We start from the raw sequence: 14542 nt of genomic DNA, 5'->3' as shown, positions 1-14542 counted from the left end.
ATCCCTCAAGGTCAATAATCTGATGATGGCACTTTCTTTCTCCACAGAATTATAGAAGTTAGAAATATAGAGTGATTTAGTATAGTGGGATAAAATATAAGTAACACATACAAAATATAGAATTAATAACAATAGCAAAAACTGATGCAAGCATAACTACTCTCTTCTAAGGGAAAATCTAAAGTATAGCAATAAAACTTGTTAAATCAAGCAAGCCTTTGTAAAAAAACAGCAAAGGAAATGAAAGATTGGAAATTTGCTTAGACAGGCTCACAATTATATAAACTAGATCAAAACAAGATACTGTATGTCCAAAATAGACAGAAATCAAACATCTATCTCTAAATTAGATTATAAGAAACAACTCGTTGATTTTTACTGGAAATATTTTTTAAATATCTTTTATTAAAAATATTACATAGAACATAAAAACCATCACAAACAAATTTTAAAAAAAACCAGAAAAGGAAAAAAAAACACAGAAATGCAGAAAGGAAGAACCAAAAGAAATAGGAAGATAAAACTTTGAATTGCCTTTCCAGCAAACATAAGCACAATTACTAAATTATCTCTTATTCTATGATCACAAAACCTAACTTTTTCCATTATCTCATTTTTTCTAATCAAAACTACAAATTATTATTGCATTTTTCCACTTTATGCAAAAATTCTATAATGAGGACCTAGTCAGTCATGACGTTTGCTGGAAATGATGATAATCATACATATATGAATAAAATGGGGTATAATAAATAAAAATAAATATAGAAATTAATTCCAATCAGACCATAATGTTGTAAGATATAAAACAGATGAAATCTAAGAAAGGGCCATACTGCTTAGACATTGAAGTAACTTTTTGGGAGTTAGCTGGCATTTGATGCAGACTGTAAATATTGTCACTGAAGTAAATTGGAATTCACCATTAAGTATGATTCAACAGAGTGCTAATCAACAGTTTCTCCATAGTTGGGGGAGTAGCGTCCAGACTAGGTTGACTTCATCCGCCCATTGATTGGACTGAGTCTGACAAGACTGTTAAGCCATGCCCCTATTGCTAGGCAGACCCAGCTTCCGACTCAGTCCCTCAATGAGGACGGATGTGTCATTTACAGCTCCAGAAATTAATTTCAACACTTTGTGAGTAGACCAGGGATCTCACCACAAGCCCCAATTGCGGGGGGGGGGGAGTTGTCAATTGCGCCTTTAGCCCTTTGTGGGTATTGCGGAGCTCCCTCAGACAACTATCATTCTGAGGAGAGGCTGACCAGTTGGACAGATCTCTGGACTAGGCTTCATAGCCTGCCTGGAAGGTGCCTTTGACAGCAGAGATTAGTGCTGGAGCACTCTGCTGTTCCCTTTTTAAAAGAAAGGTCGAGCGGCGAACCGCAGCTGTCAAAAATGCTGCAGAGCGCCCGCGCTTCTTCCAATTCGTCTGGGAAGGCTGACAGAGAGGCAGAGAAATACCGCAAAGCCTCCAGGCGTTTTTAAGGACCACAAGAGAGATCATCGGTCAGAGGCTGGTCAGAGAGGCAGCGAAATACTGCAAAGCCTCTAGGCGATTTGAGAGATCAAAGAAAGACCGCTGAGCACCTTCCATTGAAAAGGTCCATTGGGAGTCATTAAGAGAATTGCGTGCTGCTGCCTTCAGTTTGTTCTGGCGCGAATCACCATTTTGTAAGTTTCAAGCCACGTTTTAAAATGGCAGCCGCAAATAGCAGCACGGACACTGAGGGGTACCAGGTCCTCGTAGATGTGGCCAATAGTCCCAAGGAGACTGGGGAGGCCCCCAATTGCCAGAGAAAACTCAAAGGGGGGGGGAAGGTAAGCAAAAAGACCAAGCATCTCTCCAATTCGCCCCACAGCAAAAAAGCCTCCAAGCCCAGTTCCAAGTTTGAGCACCAAAAAGACAGGGTGCTTGAACGTATCTTTAAGAAGGCCATCAGCAAGAAGCCCTCTGGCAAGGTTCCTAGTAAGAGGCATTCTCTGCGGCAAGTGCCAGGACTTCCTTCACCTGGGGGAGTGGCAGAGGGGGGCACCTCTTTCAATTTGAGAATTCCCTTTGACACTTCAGGGATTTGGGGCTCCACCCAGGGATGGCAGTCTCCCTCACGTACCCAACCTGTACCTCGACCTGCCAGTGAATTAGCACAGCATGGCATTCCATCTACTTCTGCAGGGGTACATCCTGAACAAATGCTGGGTGTACCTAATTTTCAGGGGTTTATGTTCAAGGCCTTCCAGCAGTATATGACTGTTGCCTTTCAGCAACCACAGGGTCAGGCCCATGGGGAGCCACTTTCTAGAGCTCCAGAGATAGTGGACATTCAGGGAGAGGACCTCCCACCCCATTTCTCCTGCTCAGGAGGATCAGGACTCAGATTCAGAGGAAGGTGAAATTAAAGAGGAAAATCTCTCTGAAGATGAGGGCATGCCTTCGTCCAAACCTACCTTTTCTGGCCTGTTTCAACCATCTTTATTCAAGTCCTTGTTATTCAAGGCAAAGGCCTCTGCAAAATTGGTAGAAAAAGCATCAGAGTCAACGGTTCAACCGCAGGGAATATCATCAGACTTTCCTGAACAATACCATCAGAGATCTTTGCTGAACAATATCATCAGAGATCTTTGCTGAACAAGCCATCGAGGCTGATACGGTGCCCACTCCTAAGATCTTTCTTGACCTGGTCAAGAGACAATGGGCATCTCCCACTTCGGGCCCCATACCCACCTCGAATAACAAGACATTTTTCAACGTTGACAAAGACATTGCCCAGGTGCTATTGCAACCTACTATCAATGCGCCGGTGACCGCCTTGCATACCTCTGCAAATAGGCCTGGGGCACCAGAGGATGCCCTAAAATCTGAGGACAGAGAGGTCATCAGGCAGCGGCCTGGCTAGTGAGAGTGGCCATGACCACTTCCTTCTTTAATCGATCTTCTTTGCTCTGGTTGCAGGATCTCCAACAATGAATCACGATAGCAGATGTCAGATCCCACCAGGACATCAACAACTTGGTGGCAGCCCTTCAATTCTCCTCAAATGCTACCTTGGCCCCAGCCAGGTTTGCCTCTAGGGCAATTGCATCCTCTGTAGCATCTCACAGATTGCTATGGCTACGTCAGTGGCAAGTGGACCTACATCATAAATGGCATCTGGCATCAGCGCCCTTCGCTGGGGGGGTCTCTTTTTGATTCTGCTCTTGATCCCTTCTTGGTAGAGAACAAGGACAAGTGGAAGGTGCTTCCCACCACACCTAAAAAGGGCAATTTCCAGGCTGCATCATTTTCCGGGCTGCACCGTATCCCCGGCGGTCTTCCTCTCGTGCTCAAGATTACAGATCCTCCTTTTGGGGTCAGGATTATGAGTCTTCCTTTCAGGATGCCGAGTTTGGGTACTCAGGGTTCAGACAGTTTCAGGGGGGCTACCCCCTTAGGCAGAAATATCAGCCAGATTGACAGGAGAAAGGTAGACAGCAGAAGTGCCCCTTTTGAGGGGGGTAGGAGGAGGAGGAGGCTGCTCCTACCACATAAACTAGGTCTAGGCCCAGCTCCCCACCCATTGCCAATCATTTGGAGTTTATCTTCCTCAGATGCATGGGTTCAATCCACTATTAGATCAGGGCTCTCCCTTGAATTCCTCCCCAGCCCTCCGAGGTTTTTCCAGATTTGTCCAGTGTCAAATAACCCAACCAGGAGGCAGCTTATGCAATAAGCCACTCAACACCTATTGCATATTACGGCTATCCGTTCTGTGCCTCCAAAACAACAGGGTCAGGGTTATTATTCTATTCTTTTCGTGATCCCAAAGGCCTCAGGCGGCTGAAGAGCTATTCTCGACATCAAGCACCTAAACCGCTTTATCAGAGGTTTAAAATGCATTCGTTGCATTCTATCCTTGGGGGTATAAGGCAGGGGGATTTCCTCACTTCTATAGATCTTACTGAGGCCAACTGCATATACCTACAGCACCTGAACACAGACAGTATCTTAGGTTTTGTTACCTAGGGCACCAGTTTCAGTACAGGGCTTTACCATTCGGATTATCATCTGTACCTAGGGTCTTTACAAAGGTACTAGCAGCACTGGCAGCATACCTGAGACAGGTACCAATATGGCTCCAGTGCTATTTAGATGATATATTATTACAATCCACCTCTGTCGAGGATGCTAGGAGAGATCTGGACATTACCATGTCAACCTTAAGAGCCCATGGCTTTTCTATAAATATAGCAAAAAGCCACTTGCAACCTACCACAAGGCTGATTCATCTAGGGGCCTTGATAGACACAGTGTCAGGCACGGTTTTTCTGTTGCCTGACAGGCGGCAAAATCTTAGGGAGTTGGCTTCCCAGGTCATCAGGGAGAGACGGGTGTCCTTGACCACATTGTCCAAGTTGTTAGGTACTCTGGTATCAGCCATTGGCATTGTCCCTTGGGCACGTCTGCACACCAGAGACCTTCAATGGTTTCTTTTACCATTTCAGCGAAGGCTCATGAGCTGCTCCCAGGCCAGGGTCACCTTGCCAGCAGAAGTATCCCATTCCCTAATATGGTGGAAGTCCCCAGTGGTCTTCAAGGAGGAATACTTCAGGACTCCAGACCGGGTGATGGTCACAATGGATGCCAGTCTGTTCGGATGGGGGGCCCATCTACAGGAGCAGATGGCACAGGGACAATGGAGCCAGGCAGAACTAGCTCACAACATCAATTGGTTGGAACTCAAGGCGGTCCGCCTGGCTCTCAAACAGTTTTGCTATTCTGTCAGTGGCAGGCACGTACTTATCCTTACTGACAATATAGCCACCAAGATGCATATAAGCAGGCAGGGTGGGACCAGGTCAAAGTCCCTCATGGTGAAGGCCAAGAGACTGGGCCTTTGGGCCAAGAGGAATTTAATATCAATCACCGTGGAGCATATAGCGGGGGTGGACAATGTAAGGGCCGATTGGCTCAGCCGGACCAAGGTGGACAATTCAGAGTGGCAGCTCCAGCCATCAATCTTTCAGGCAATTGTGGACCTTTTTGGCCGCCTGGAAGTCAACTTCTTTGCCACCTCACTCAATGCTCAGTTTCCAGTTTTACTCCCTGTTTCCCTCATCAAACGCGGAGGGGATAGATGCTCTCTGTTGCAAATGGCCCCCGGGACTCCTTTATGGCTTCCCCCCATTGCCCCTGATTCCCAAGGTCATACAGAAGATCACAGGGGAGGGGGCGGAAGTGCTGATGATTGCTCCCCATTGGCCCCAACAGCCTTGGTTCACCGATCTCCAGACTTTATTGGTGGACAGACCCTGAAGGATCCCTCAGGAAATGATTTCCCTCAGCCAGGGGTCGCTGGAGCATCTGGACCATCAATGGCTCCAGGTGACCGCTTGGCGCTTGAACGTAGCATTCTGAGGGAGAACAAATATTCCTCCAGGGTCATACAGACTATTCAGGCTGCCTGCAGACTGTCCACGGAGCTTATCTACAGCTCTACCTGGTGTTCCTTCTGCACATGGTGTGCCGGCAAGAACCTTGACCCAATACGGGCCACAATTCCACAGGTCTTGGACTTTCTTCAAGCGGGACTGGAAAAAGGGCTAGCTCCTAATACCATTAGGAGACAAGTATCAGCAATATCTTCTGTGTTACTTTGTGGGAGGTCACAATCACAGACTCAACATCCTATGGTCAGACGGTTTCTAAAGGGGGCTTCTAATCTTAAGCCACCCACAGTACAAAGATACCCTTCTTGGGATTTACACAAGATGCTGGACGCTTTTACAGGTGCCCCCTTTGAACCATTACAGAAGGTAACTCTCAGGTTTCTAATACTCAACGTGGCCTTTTTGAATGCCATCACCTCCAGTAGGAGGTATCTGAGCTACAGGAATTGTCTACCAGAGATAATTTATGTATTTTTCATCATGACAGAGTGGTTTTGAGGCTGGATCCCTCTTTCATACCCAAGGTATTGCTCCTGTTTCCATCGATCTCAGGAATTGGTCCTGCCTAATTTCTGTCCGGATCCTTCTCATCCTTTAGAGAAGAAATGGCACACCTTGGACGTGAGGAGAGCTCTAAGAATTTATCTTAAGAGAACATTGTCAACTAGTAAGTCCGAAGTATTATTTGTTTCTTTCCAGCCGGGATCCCTGGGGAACAAGGTGACATCTACCACCCTAGGCAGATGGTTGCGTGCCTGTATTGTGGCTGTGTACCAGGGACAATTACCGCCCACTCTACAAGAAGTGCGGCTACTTTGGCCACCTGGGCTACGCAAGCTTCTTTGACAGAGATTTGTAGGGTGGCTACGTGGGCATCTCCTTCACCATTCATGAAGAATTATAAATTAGATTCTTTTGCTTATGCAGACGCCACCTTTGGACACAGGGTGCTACAGTCTGTTCATAGACACGCCTGATTCAGCAGACCATGTATAGGTCTTGTATATACCATGTATAGGGACACCTTAGCTTTGGTACGTTCCAGTCTGGATGCTACTACCACCACTATGGAGAAAGGTCGTTGGTCCTTGCCTGATATGCCTATTCTCATAATGGGGGAGTAACATCCAGCCCCTCCCTGGGTTTGGCAGTTTATTATTGTTAAATTACTGCTACTAGTTGTTTTTGAAAAATAAAAATGATATTAGAGATCTGAACACTTGTCTGGAGAAGATGACACATCGAGTCTGATAGAAGTCCTTCGTCAGAAACTGGGTCTGCCTAGCAACAGGGACGTGGCTTAACAGTCTTGTCAGGCAGTCCAATCAATGAGCAGATGAAGTCAACCCAGTCTGGATGCTACTCCCCCACTATGAAAATAGGCGTATCAGGTAAGGACCAACACCCTTTTCCCTCAGGATGACAGTAGAAATATTCTATAGGTCAGTTTCACAGGGCATCTTGCTCTCCCAAATTCCCCAACTCCTGGACTAACAAAACTGTCTCCCCTCCTTTCCACAGAAAATTAAAATAAATTGCTAACAACTCTATTCTTATTCAGTATATTGCGAGTCCATGTATCTGTTCATTTGTCAAGATAATATGAACTCTTATTATGACAAGAACCATTCTTCTGAGCAAAGCACTATTCTTGCTTCTTTCAACTAGGCACTTTTTCCTGTTTGCAACTACTCCAGTTTTGAAGAACACGATAGAGCCTTCCTATTTATGTGGGTGAGCAAAGTAATGGCTTGCTTGAACCAGTGATTGGGAGGAAGGATGTGGCAAAAAATGAATAATAAAACCACAGTCTAATTGTATCTGGTTTCTATGTGTCTAAATATAAACCATGTATAATTATAGTCAAATTTACTAATAAAATTGTGTGCATTTTTCCCCAGAAAGAACATTGGTCCTTACCTGAATGTTTCTTTTCGATAGGCGAGAGGGAGGGGCGACTCTTGGGATATTCTCACAGCTTGATTGGTCCAAAGACTGAGGGAAATCTCTTTTAATTTCCTCCTTTCCCTGTTGGCTCCCAGTTCCTTGAAGTCGCATGACCATAACGTAATGTCAAAAAAACAGACACAGCAAGGGCAACCCTCACACACACCTCAACCCGATTGACTACCTTCTATCACTAACTGGGGTGGGATGTCGCCCCTCCCTCTCACATACCGAAAAGAAACGTTCAGGTAAGGACCAATGTTCTTTTTCCGGTAGGCTTGAGGGAGGGGCAACTCCTGGGACATACCCAAGCTCAGTCCCTGGGGGGGAACAACACTAGGCTTCGGGGGGAAGGGGCGGTTGCTATCTTTGTAGCACCCTACGCCCAAAGGCCACCTTTGCCGATGCAAAGGCATCCAGCCGGTAGTGTCGGATGAACAGAGTTGGGAATGACCAAGTAGCCACCTGACAAATGTCTTTGAATGGAGCCCACGTGGCCCACGCTGCTGTAGTAGCGGTGCTCCTTGTGGAGTGGGCCGTGATTCCTGAAGGGGGGGCGGCCCGAGGACTCATAGGCCATAGAGATGGCCTGTCATAATCACCTGCCAATGGTGGCAGAGGAAGCCCTGGCCCCCAGGGAGCTAGTCTGAAATGAAATGAACAGGGCCTCAAACCAATGGACTGCAGACGTGCACCGTAGATAAATGCGCAAGGCCGACAAACGTCTAGTCGGTGCAGAGTCACTTCCTCTCATGGTATGGAGCTGGGCAGAAACTGGGAAGGATGATCTCCTGTGCCTGGTGGAAGGGCAAAATGACCTTAGGAAGGAAGATAGGGTCCAGCCGTAGGACCACCCTATCCTGGTGAAATTGGCAGAATCATCCTTGGAGGACAGGGCCCCCAGCTCGGAAATGTGCCTGGCCAAAGTTATGGCAACAAGGAACACCACCTTAAGAACCTGTTGTGGCTCGGCAGGAGCCTTTGGAGCTGCTATCAGACTCTGACAGCGAGGAGCCCCATGAGTCAGCCCTGGAGGAGGCGGAGGACCTTGGACAGGGTTCTGACTCCGAGCAGGGCGCAGAGAGATTAGTTGGTCCCCAGGTAATGGCTGAGCCTTGGATCAGTGGGGAGGAGACAAAAGGCTGACACAGAAACCTCCTGTGAGTTGTTTCGGGATGCACACAGGAGAAGGGCTGACTGACGTAAGGAACAATTGAGGACTCACAGGAGATGATAACGAGCAGCAGGATCTCCTCCTGTGGATAAAAGAGACTGATGGTGCCATGCCCTGGTTGCAGAAGTCAACGTTCTTGTTCACATTCATGAAGTGACTTAAACCAACTTGAAGAAGTGGGAAGCCTGTTTGCATTGCCTAGGTTTGTGAGACTTAAACCAACTTGGAGAAGTGGGAAGCCTGTTTGCATTGTCTAGGTTTGTGAGACTTACTGCCAGCATGTTTATCTGTGTTTATTTTGGGCTCGCAGCCAGCAAGAGCCGGGACTGATAAGAAACATTCCTTTGAACGTTGTTTGGCTTTCATTTATGAACGGACAAGGTGGGGGTCAGAACAGGAACCTAAGGTGGACAGTGCGCAAAGGCTCAAAGCCCCCCCCATCAAGGCCCTAAGAACTAGGGGGAGGTCCCAAGTTGGGAACCTATGAACCTATGAACCGAGGGACGTAAATTAGTGGCTCCCTTCAAAAATCTCTTAATCAGGGAATGGTGGGCCAGGGACAAATGGTGCTCCCCTGGGAGCACTGAGGCCAGAGCAGCCACTTGGCGCCGCAAGGTGTTATGGGAAAGACCCCCGTCCAGACCCTTCTGGAGGAAATCCAGAATTTGTGCCACTGAAGTCTCAGTAGGACAAATCCGAAGTGGATTGCAACATTTGACAAACGCCGCCCACGTGGAATTATATATTCGCGTGGTCGAGGGACATCTGGAAGCCTCAATGGTGGTTATAACTCGGGCTGAAAAGTTGGCGCTCCTTAGGAGGCTCCACTCAAGCGCCAGGCAGTCAGGTGGAGCCACTGGGGCTCCGGATCGATCAAGACCCCCTGGCGCAGAAAGAGCTCCTCCTGAGGAATTCTCCAAGGGGGGGGGGGAGATGGATAGTTGGACAAGATCCGCAAACCACGGCCGTCTGAGCCAGAGGGTCACTATCAGAATGATGTCTGCCTTCTCTATCACTACCTTCCCTGGTAATCAAAGGGAGTGGGGGAAAGGCATACAATAGGCCCGGAGGCCACTTGCTCCGGAAAGCGTCTGTCCCTTCTGCAACCCGGTTCAGGAATCAACAGAATTTCAGGAGTTAAGCATTTGCTGGAGTCACGAATAAGCCCACCAACGGGTCGCCGAACTTCTGGCAAATCTTCTGGAAGAGATTGGGTAGCATCTGCCACTCAAGAGGGTTTGTTGGCCTGGTCTTGTTGTTCAGCTCTAGCGATCCTCTTCTCCAGGGCCTTCTGACGCCGGCTCTCATCTTTCTGGGTTGCCCTGAAGGGGCGTTGGGCAGCTGAAGGTTTAGCTATTGCAGCCCTTGTTCTAGACCCAACCATCTCCCCCTCCTCGGCTACAAGTTGAGCCCTTCCCTGGGCCTGTGGAGTGGTCTACCTGCTCTCCACCATCGGTGCCACTCATGTGCCTTAGAAGGTTCAGTGCCCTGAGTCACCAGCCTGTGCAAGGGCCTCACGGGAGTCAATATCAGGTTGCCTGGGTTGGAGCTTGCCAGTCCGACTCTGGCCACGATGCAATTTAAGTGAAATTGGAGCTAGAAAATGACCACCATCATATGCGCACTTCCAAAATGGCCGCCTCCACTCGCACACTTTCAAAACAGCCGCTGGAGGTGTTCGTGTGTTTTAAACGGCTTTTTTCCTTCTGCTGCGGCTCGAAAATGCTTGCCACGGCTTGTTTCACCCAGGCACAGCTTCCTGAGGCTAATTAAGCCACCCCGCTGCCCAAACAGTGTCTCCCGCTGGCAGCACTTCTCGCAGAGCTGCAGAAGTGGAGTCTGACACCCCTTCTGTACCAGGGATCAGTTGGAACTCCAAACTACTCAGGGGGGGGGGGAGGAAAGGCGTGAAGCCAATTAGCCTTTCCCTCCGCTTGCTGCAAGATGGAGGACCCTGTCCCTGCAAGTACTGTGTTTCCCCGAAAATACAACAGGGTCTTTTTTTTTTTGACCCACGAAATATGGCCTTGGGCTTATTAGAGGAGGAGGGCTTATTATTTTGGGGTTGCCAGGCGGCTGCTTCCTCGAAGAGCCGGCTGCTCTCTCGAAGAGCCGGGCACAGCCTCAGGGGCGAAGCAGCCATGAGGCGACCATGCTCATGAGCAGCCACCCGGCAAACCTCCTCTCCAGCCGGGCAGAGCACCATTCACTGACCTAGGGAGTATCCCTAAGGCGCCAAGCCATGTGGCGCTCTGCCCGCCCCCCAGCTCCCGCGGATTGGCACATTTGGGATACCCCCATGTGCCGCTCTGCCCGGCTGGAGAGGAGGATTGCCCAAGCGCCTGCTCTGCCCCCAACTCTCATGCCTCCCAAACTCACCATGCCCTGGGCCAGCTGTCCTTGCAGCTGCCGCCGAGCTCCGAGCAAAACTTCTTGTCTGGCTTCCAAACTCTGGAACTCAGCTTCCGAATCTTCCAGCAGTGGCAGCTCAAGGAGTGTTTTCTTCCGGCAGCCTGCCCATAACCATAGAAAATACTCCTAGAGCGGCCGCTCCCTAGGTCAGTGAATGGTGCTCTCCCCGACTGGAGAGGGGGTTTGCCGGGTGGCTGCTCGTGAGCATGGTCACCTTGTGGCTGTTTCGCCCTGAGGCTGTGCCCGGCTCTTCGGGAGCCCCCTCGCAAGGGAGCAGCCGCCCAGCAACTCCCCCCTCCAGCCAGGCAGAACACCACTCCCCAACCTAGCAGTATCCCAAAGGTACCAAGCAACGTGAGTGCCTTTCTTCCACCATCACCACCCCCAACCCCCGTGGCTTGGTCCCTTCGGGATACCGCTAGGTCGGTGAGCGGTGCTCTGCCTCGCCAGGAGGCTTATTTTCGGGGAGGGCCTTATATTTTTGCCCACCCGAAAAATGTGGCAAGGCTTTAGTTTCAGGACATGTTGTATTTTGGGAAAACACGATAGCAGCTCAGAAAGGTTGGAATTTAAAATAGCCAATGGATCAAATCAAATACAATTGTTTTAAAAGATTTTACTCATTCTCTGGGAACCAAAAAACACAGTGCTTGGACCAAAAGACTGAGAGGAACTGGGAGCCAACAGGGAAAGGAGGAAGTTAAAAGAGATTTCCTTCAATCTTTGGACCAATCAGGCTGTGAGAATATGCCAGGAGTTGCCCCTCCCTCGAGCCTACTGGAAAACAGTTGGGTTACAGTAGATACTGATCAACTTTGTGCTCAGAAGTATGCTCAAGCAAGAGCAATTTTAATAAAAGCAGCCTGCACACAAACTTCAGCATGGCAACAACAAGAACTACTGTATCACCAAAAATTCCAGCTTTGCTCCTCTTTCTGTGTGCAAGACTTACCACTCTTTTGTCTGGAACCTTTTGAGTGAATACTCTGTATAAACGCCAACTCTTTCCCAGGACAGGGCCCAAAGCAAAGGAACCACTTATGTATAATATACAAATTCTCACCTGTTGGAATGGGAAAGATCCATCAGTCTAAATGTAAAATTACATGGTAGGGGAGATTTGGAATATCCCTGGATGAGTGATATGCAACCCATTCTAGAAGACATAGCACATTTTCAAAAGAGCAAGTATAGTATACAAACAGAAGATAACTGACCCAGAAAATTCATAATTGAAGCTCCAAGTTGTTCCTAAAACTCAAGCTGTAACCACAACTGCATAGACAATAGTTACTGTAATCTGTTATAGAGGAAGTCACGTTTAAAAACTTGTCTTAAAAACATGTACACCTAAGTATCTACGAGGGAGGGATGGGACAAGGGATCAAACAAGAACCATGATGCCTGTGAGTGACCTATTTGCATCAGAACGTAAGTATGAGGTGAAGGGCTGCAATATCAGAACCTGAGTATGAAGTGAGGAGCTGCATCATAATTCATAGTTGGCACATATATCTCTGTATTAACTGACTGTCTGGATGTTTATTCCTAAAGTTTATTTGGGATGAAGAACCTACTGAACTACATTCACCCAAAGTACTAGACCCTCGTTATTTACAGAACAAAACCAGAATGACTGGATTCACATCAGTTATAAATTATCATTGCAGCCTATAGTGGCTATATTTATGTAACACCAAAACTTACCGTAATTTGTTTGGTTGTGGCCTAGTAAATTATCTGAACCTAGCCAATGATTTAACAGATGACCAGGCATAGGAAATGGTAATGCTAATATAAACCTGTTTCTTTTGATTACTTGCTAGCACAGGAGTTCTCCAGCTATGGATCTGAACTCCCTCCTGAGAAACACCAGCAATTTCAGCAAAGGGTTACAAATTTTTAAAATTAGATGGGGTTTGCCCAGGCAGAGTGGAAGTCAATCAAACCTTGCTCTGAACTTTGCTCCTTACTTATGCAAATTTGAAGTATGCAGATGCAGTATTGCAAATTTGGAGAACTGAGATATACAGATTAAATATGTGGTATGTTTGATTCTTGTCCTACCCCCGTCTCCAAAAAGATCATTAATGATGAACTGTGGGTGTATATGTATATGAAGATTTAATTTGTGCGCCACCTGCTCCTGACTATGGCATAAACATACCATAGCAACACTATTTTATTGCTGTGTCGCAGTTACTTCATGTCATCCCAAACCCATAAGTGGGAGAATCTTACATTCTTTTTTGTTTAAAGCCTAAAGCTATATAAAATCTGCAGACTTTGTTACCCATTTCTTCAATGAATGGCGCGGAAGGCTTTCTGCCCTTCTCTCACAAATGTCTACACCAAAAAAAAAATGAGAATAGTTATGGTCATATATTGCCATATATTTACCCACATTGTGGATAGAGAGGGTCATTGATTTGAAAGAGGAGTAAAAGAGGTAATTTATGTTAACACTGAGCAACCTTGTCTCAATAGGTTTGCTCAACAGAGGGGGAAGGATAAGACACATCTCCTGTCTACAGAGCTATCCTTTCAGCAGTTCCAAGAACATTCCATCCCATTTGCACTGTGATACAGATGACCCTGAGGGCACAGATCAACCCCCTAGTGGCCTCAAGAGCTCTCAGGGAGAATGGTAATGACCAGATGACTGCAAAGAAATATGATCCTTCGACCCCCACCCAACTTGTCAGAACTAATCCTTCCATCATCCCCACCATCTAGCCAGAACTTATTAAGCTTCTTGGATGAGAAGTAAAACCTCTTCTTCCTCCTCTGGGGAAAAAAAACCAGTCCATTTGCCTTTTGAAGAAGCACCTTTGAGACAACTATGATCTGGATAACAAAATTTCCACATTTAGATTACCATACTTGAGCTGCAACATTGCACATAGCACCAGATGGCAGCAGAAGATACAGAAAAGGAGCTAAACTGGGAAGGGTCTATTGGCGTAACAAAACCTCACTAGTACCCTTCAGGAACAAATACAGAGAAAACAATAGGTGACCCTGACGAAAATGGGGGTGGAGGGAGGGTTCTCTATATACCCACAAATGATGTGTCTCTTTACCCAGCTGGTGTGATTATGTGCTGTCAGATAGAAACGTAAGAAACTACTCAGATTACTATCAGGCGTATTTTACAAATGTCTCTCACCTTAACTCAAGTACACCCAAATCTATTTAGTTTTTGGAAAGGCATTTTTCTTTTTTCTCCTTTCATTTAAAATTTTTTCCCCTTTTTACATTATGTGCTTATTGACAGGAACATGGAATTCTAAACGCTAGAAACTTTAAAAAATGTTTGAAGAGCTTTGGAAAGGTTGCTTCTGAAAGGAAGCTATTGAAAAATAAAATTTTATTCATTTCCACATATTCCTCTGTATATCAGTAATCTGCTGTGTAACTATGTCACTAAGATCGTGTAGGAACCCACCCCTCTCCTAGAAGAATGAAATATTCTAAGAAATATTTAAAAGGCAGAATGTTATATTTCCCTGGATGAGAAATGGGAGAAACATGTTTTTTTAGTCAGGAAGCAGACTCACTCTTAATAGCCCTCACCCT

General features: G+C 46.9%; 1 protein-coding gene across 1 annotated transcript in view; it reads right to left on the bottom strand.

The window, feature by feature from the left end:
- GPR156 (G protein-coupled receptor 156) overlaps nucleotides 1–14542 on the bottom strand; it is a 37235-nt gene that overhangs the window by 18428 nt on the left and 4265 nt on the right. The window contains exon 5 of the mRNA XM_087716530.1: nucleotides 11916–12026. Coding sequence (XP_087572656.1) covers nucleotides 11916–12026 — 111 coding nt within the window. The remainder of the gene's footprint in view (nucleotides 1–11915; nucleotides 12027–14542) is intronic.

The sequence above is a fragment of the Thamnophis sirtalis genome, unplaced genomic scaffold, assembly GCF_051295495.1.
Source record: "Thamnophis sirtalis isolate CommonGarterSnake01/CBP01778 unplaced genomic scaffold, rThaSir2_p1.2 scaffold_5, whole genome shotgun sequence".
NCBI lineage: Eukaryota > Metazoa > Chordata > Lepidosauria > Squamata > Natricidae > Thamnophis > Thamnophis sirtalis.
Note: the sequence above shows the minus strand (reverse complement) of the source record. Positions and strands in the feature narration are given on the sequence as shown.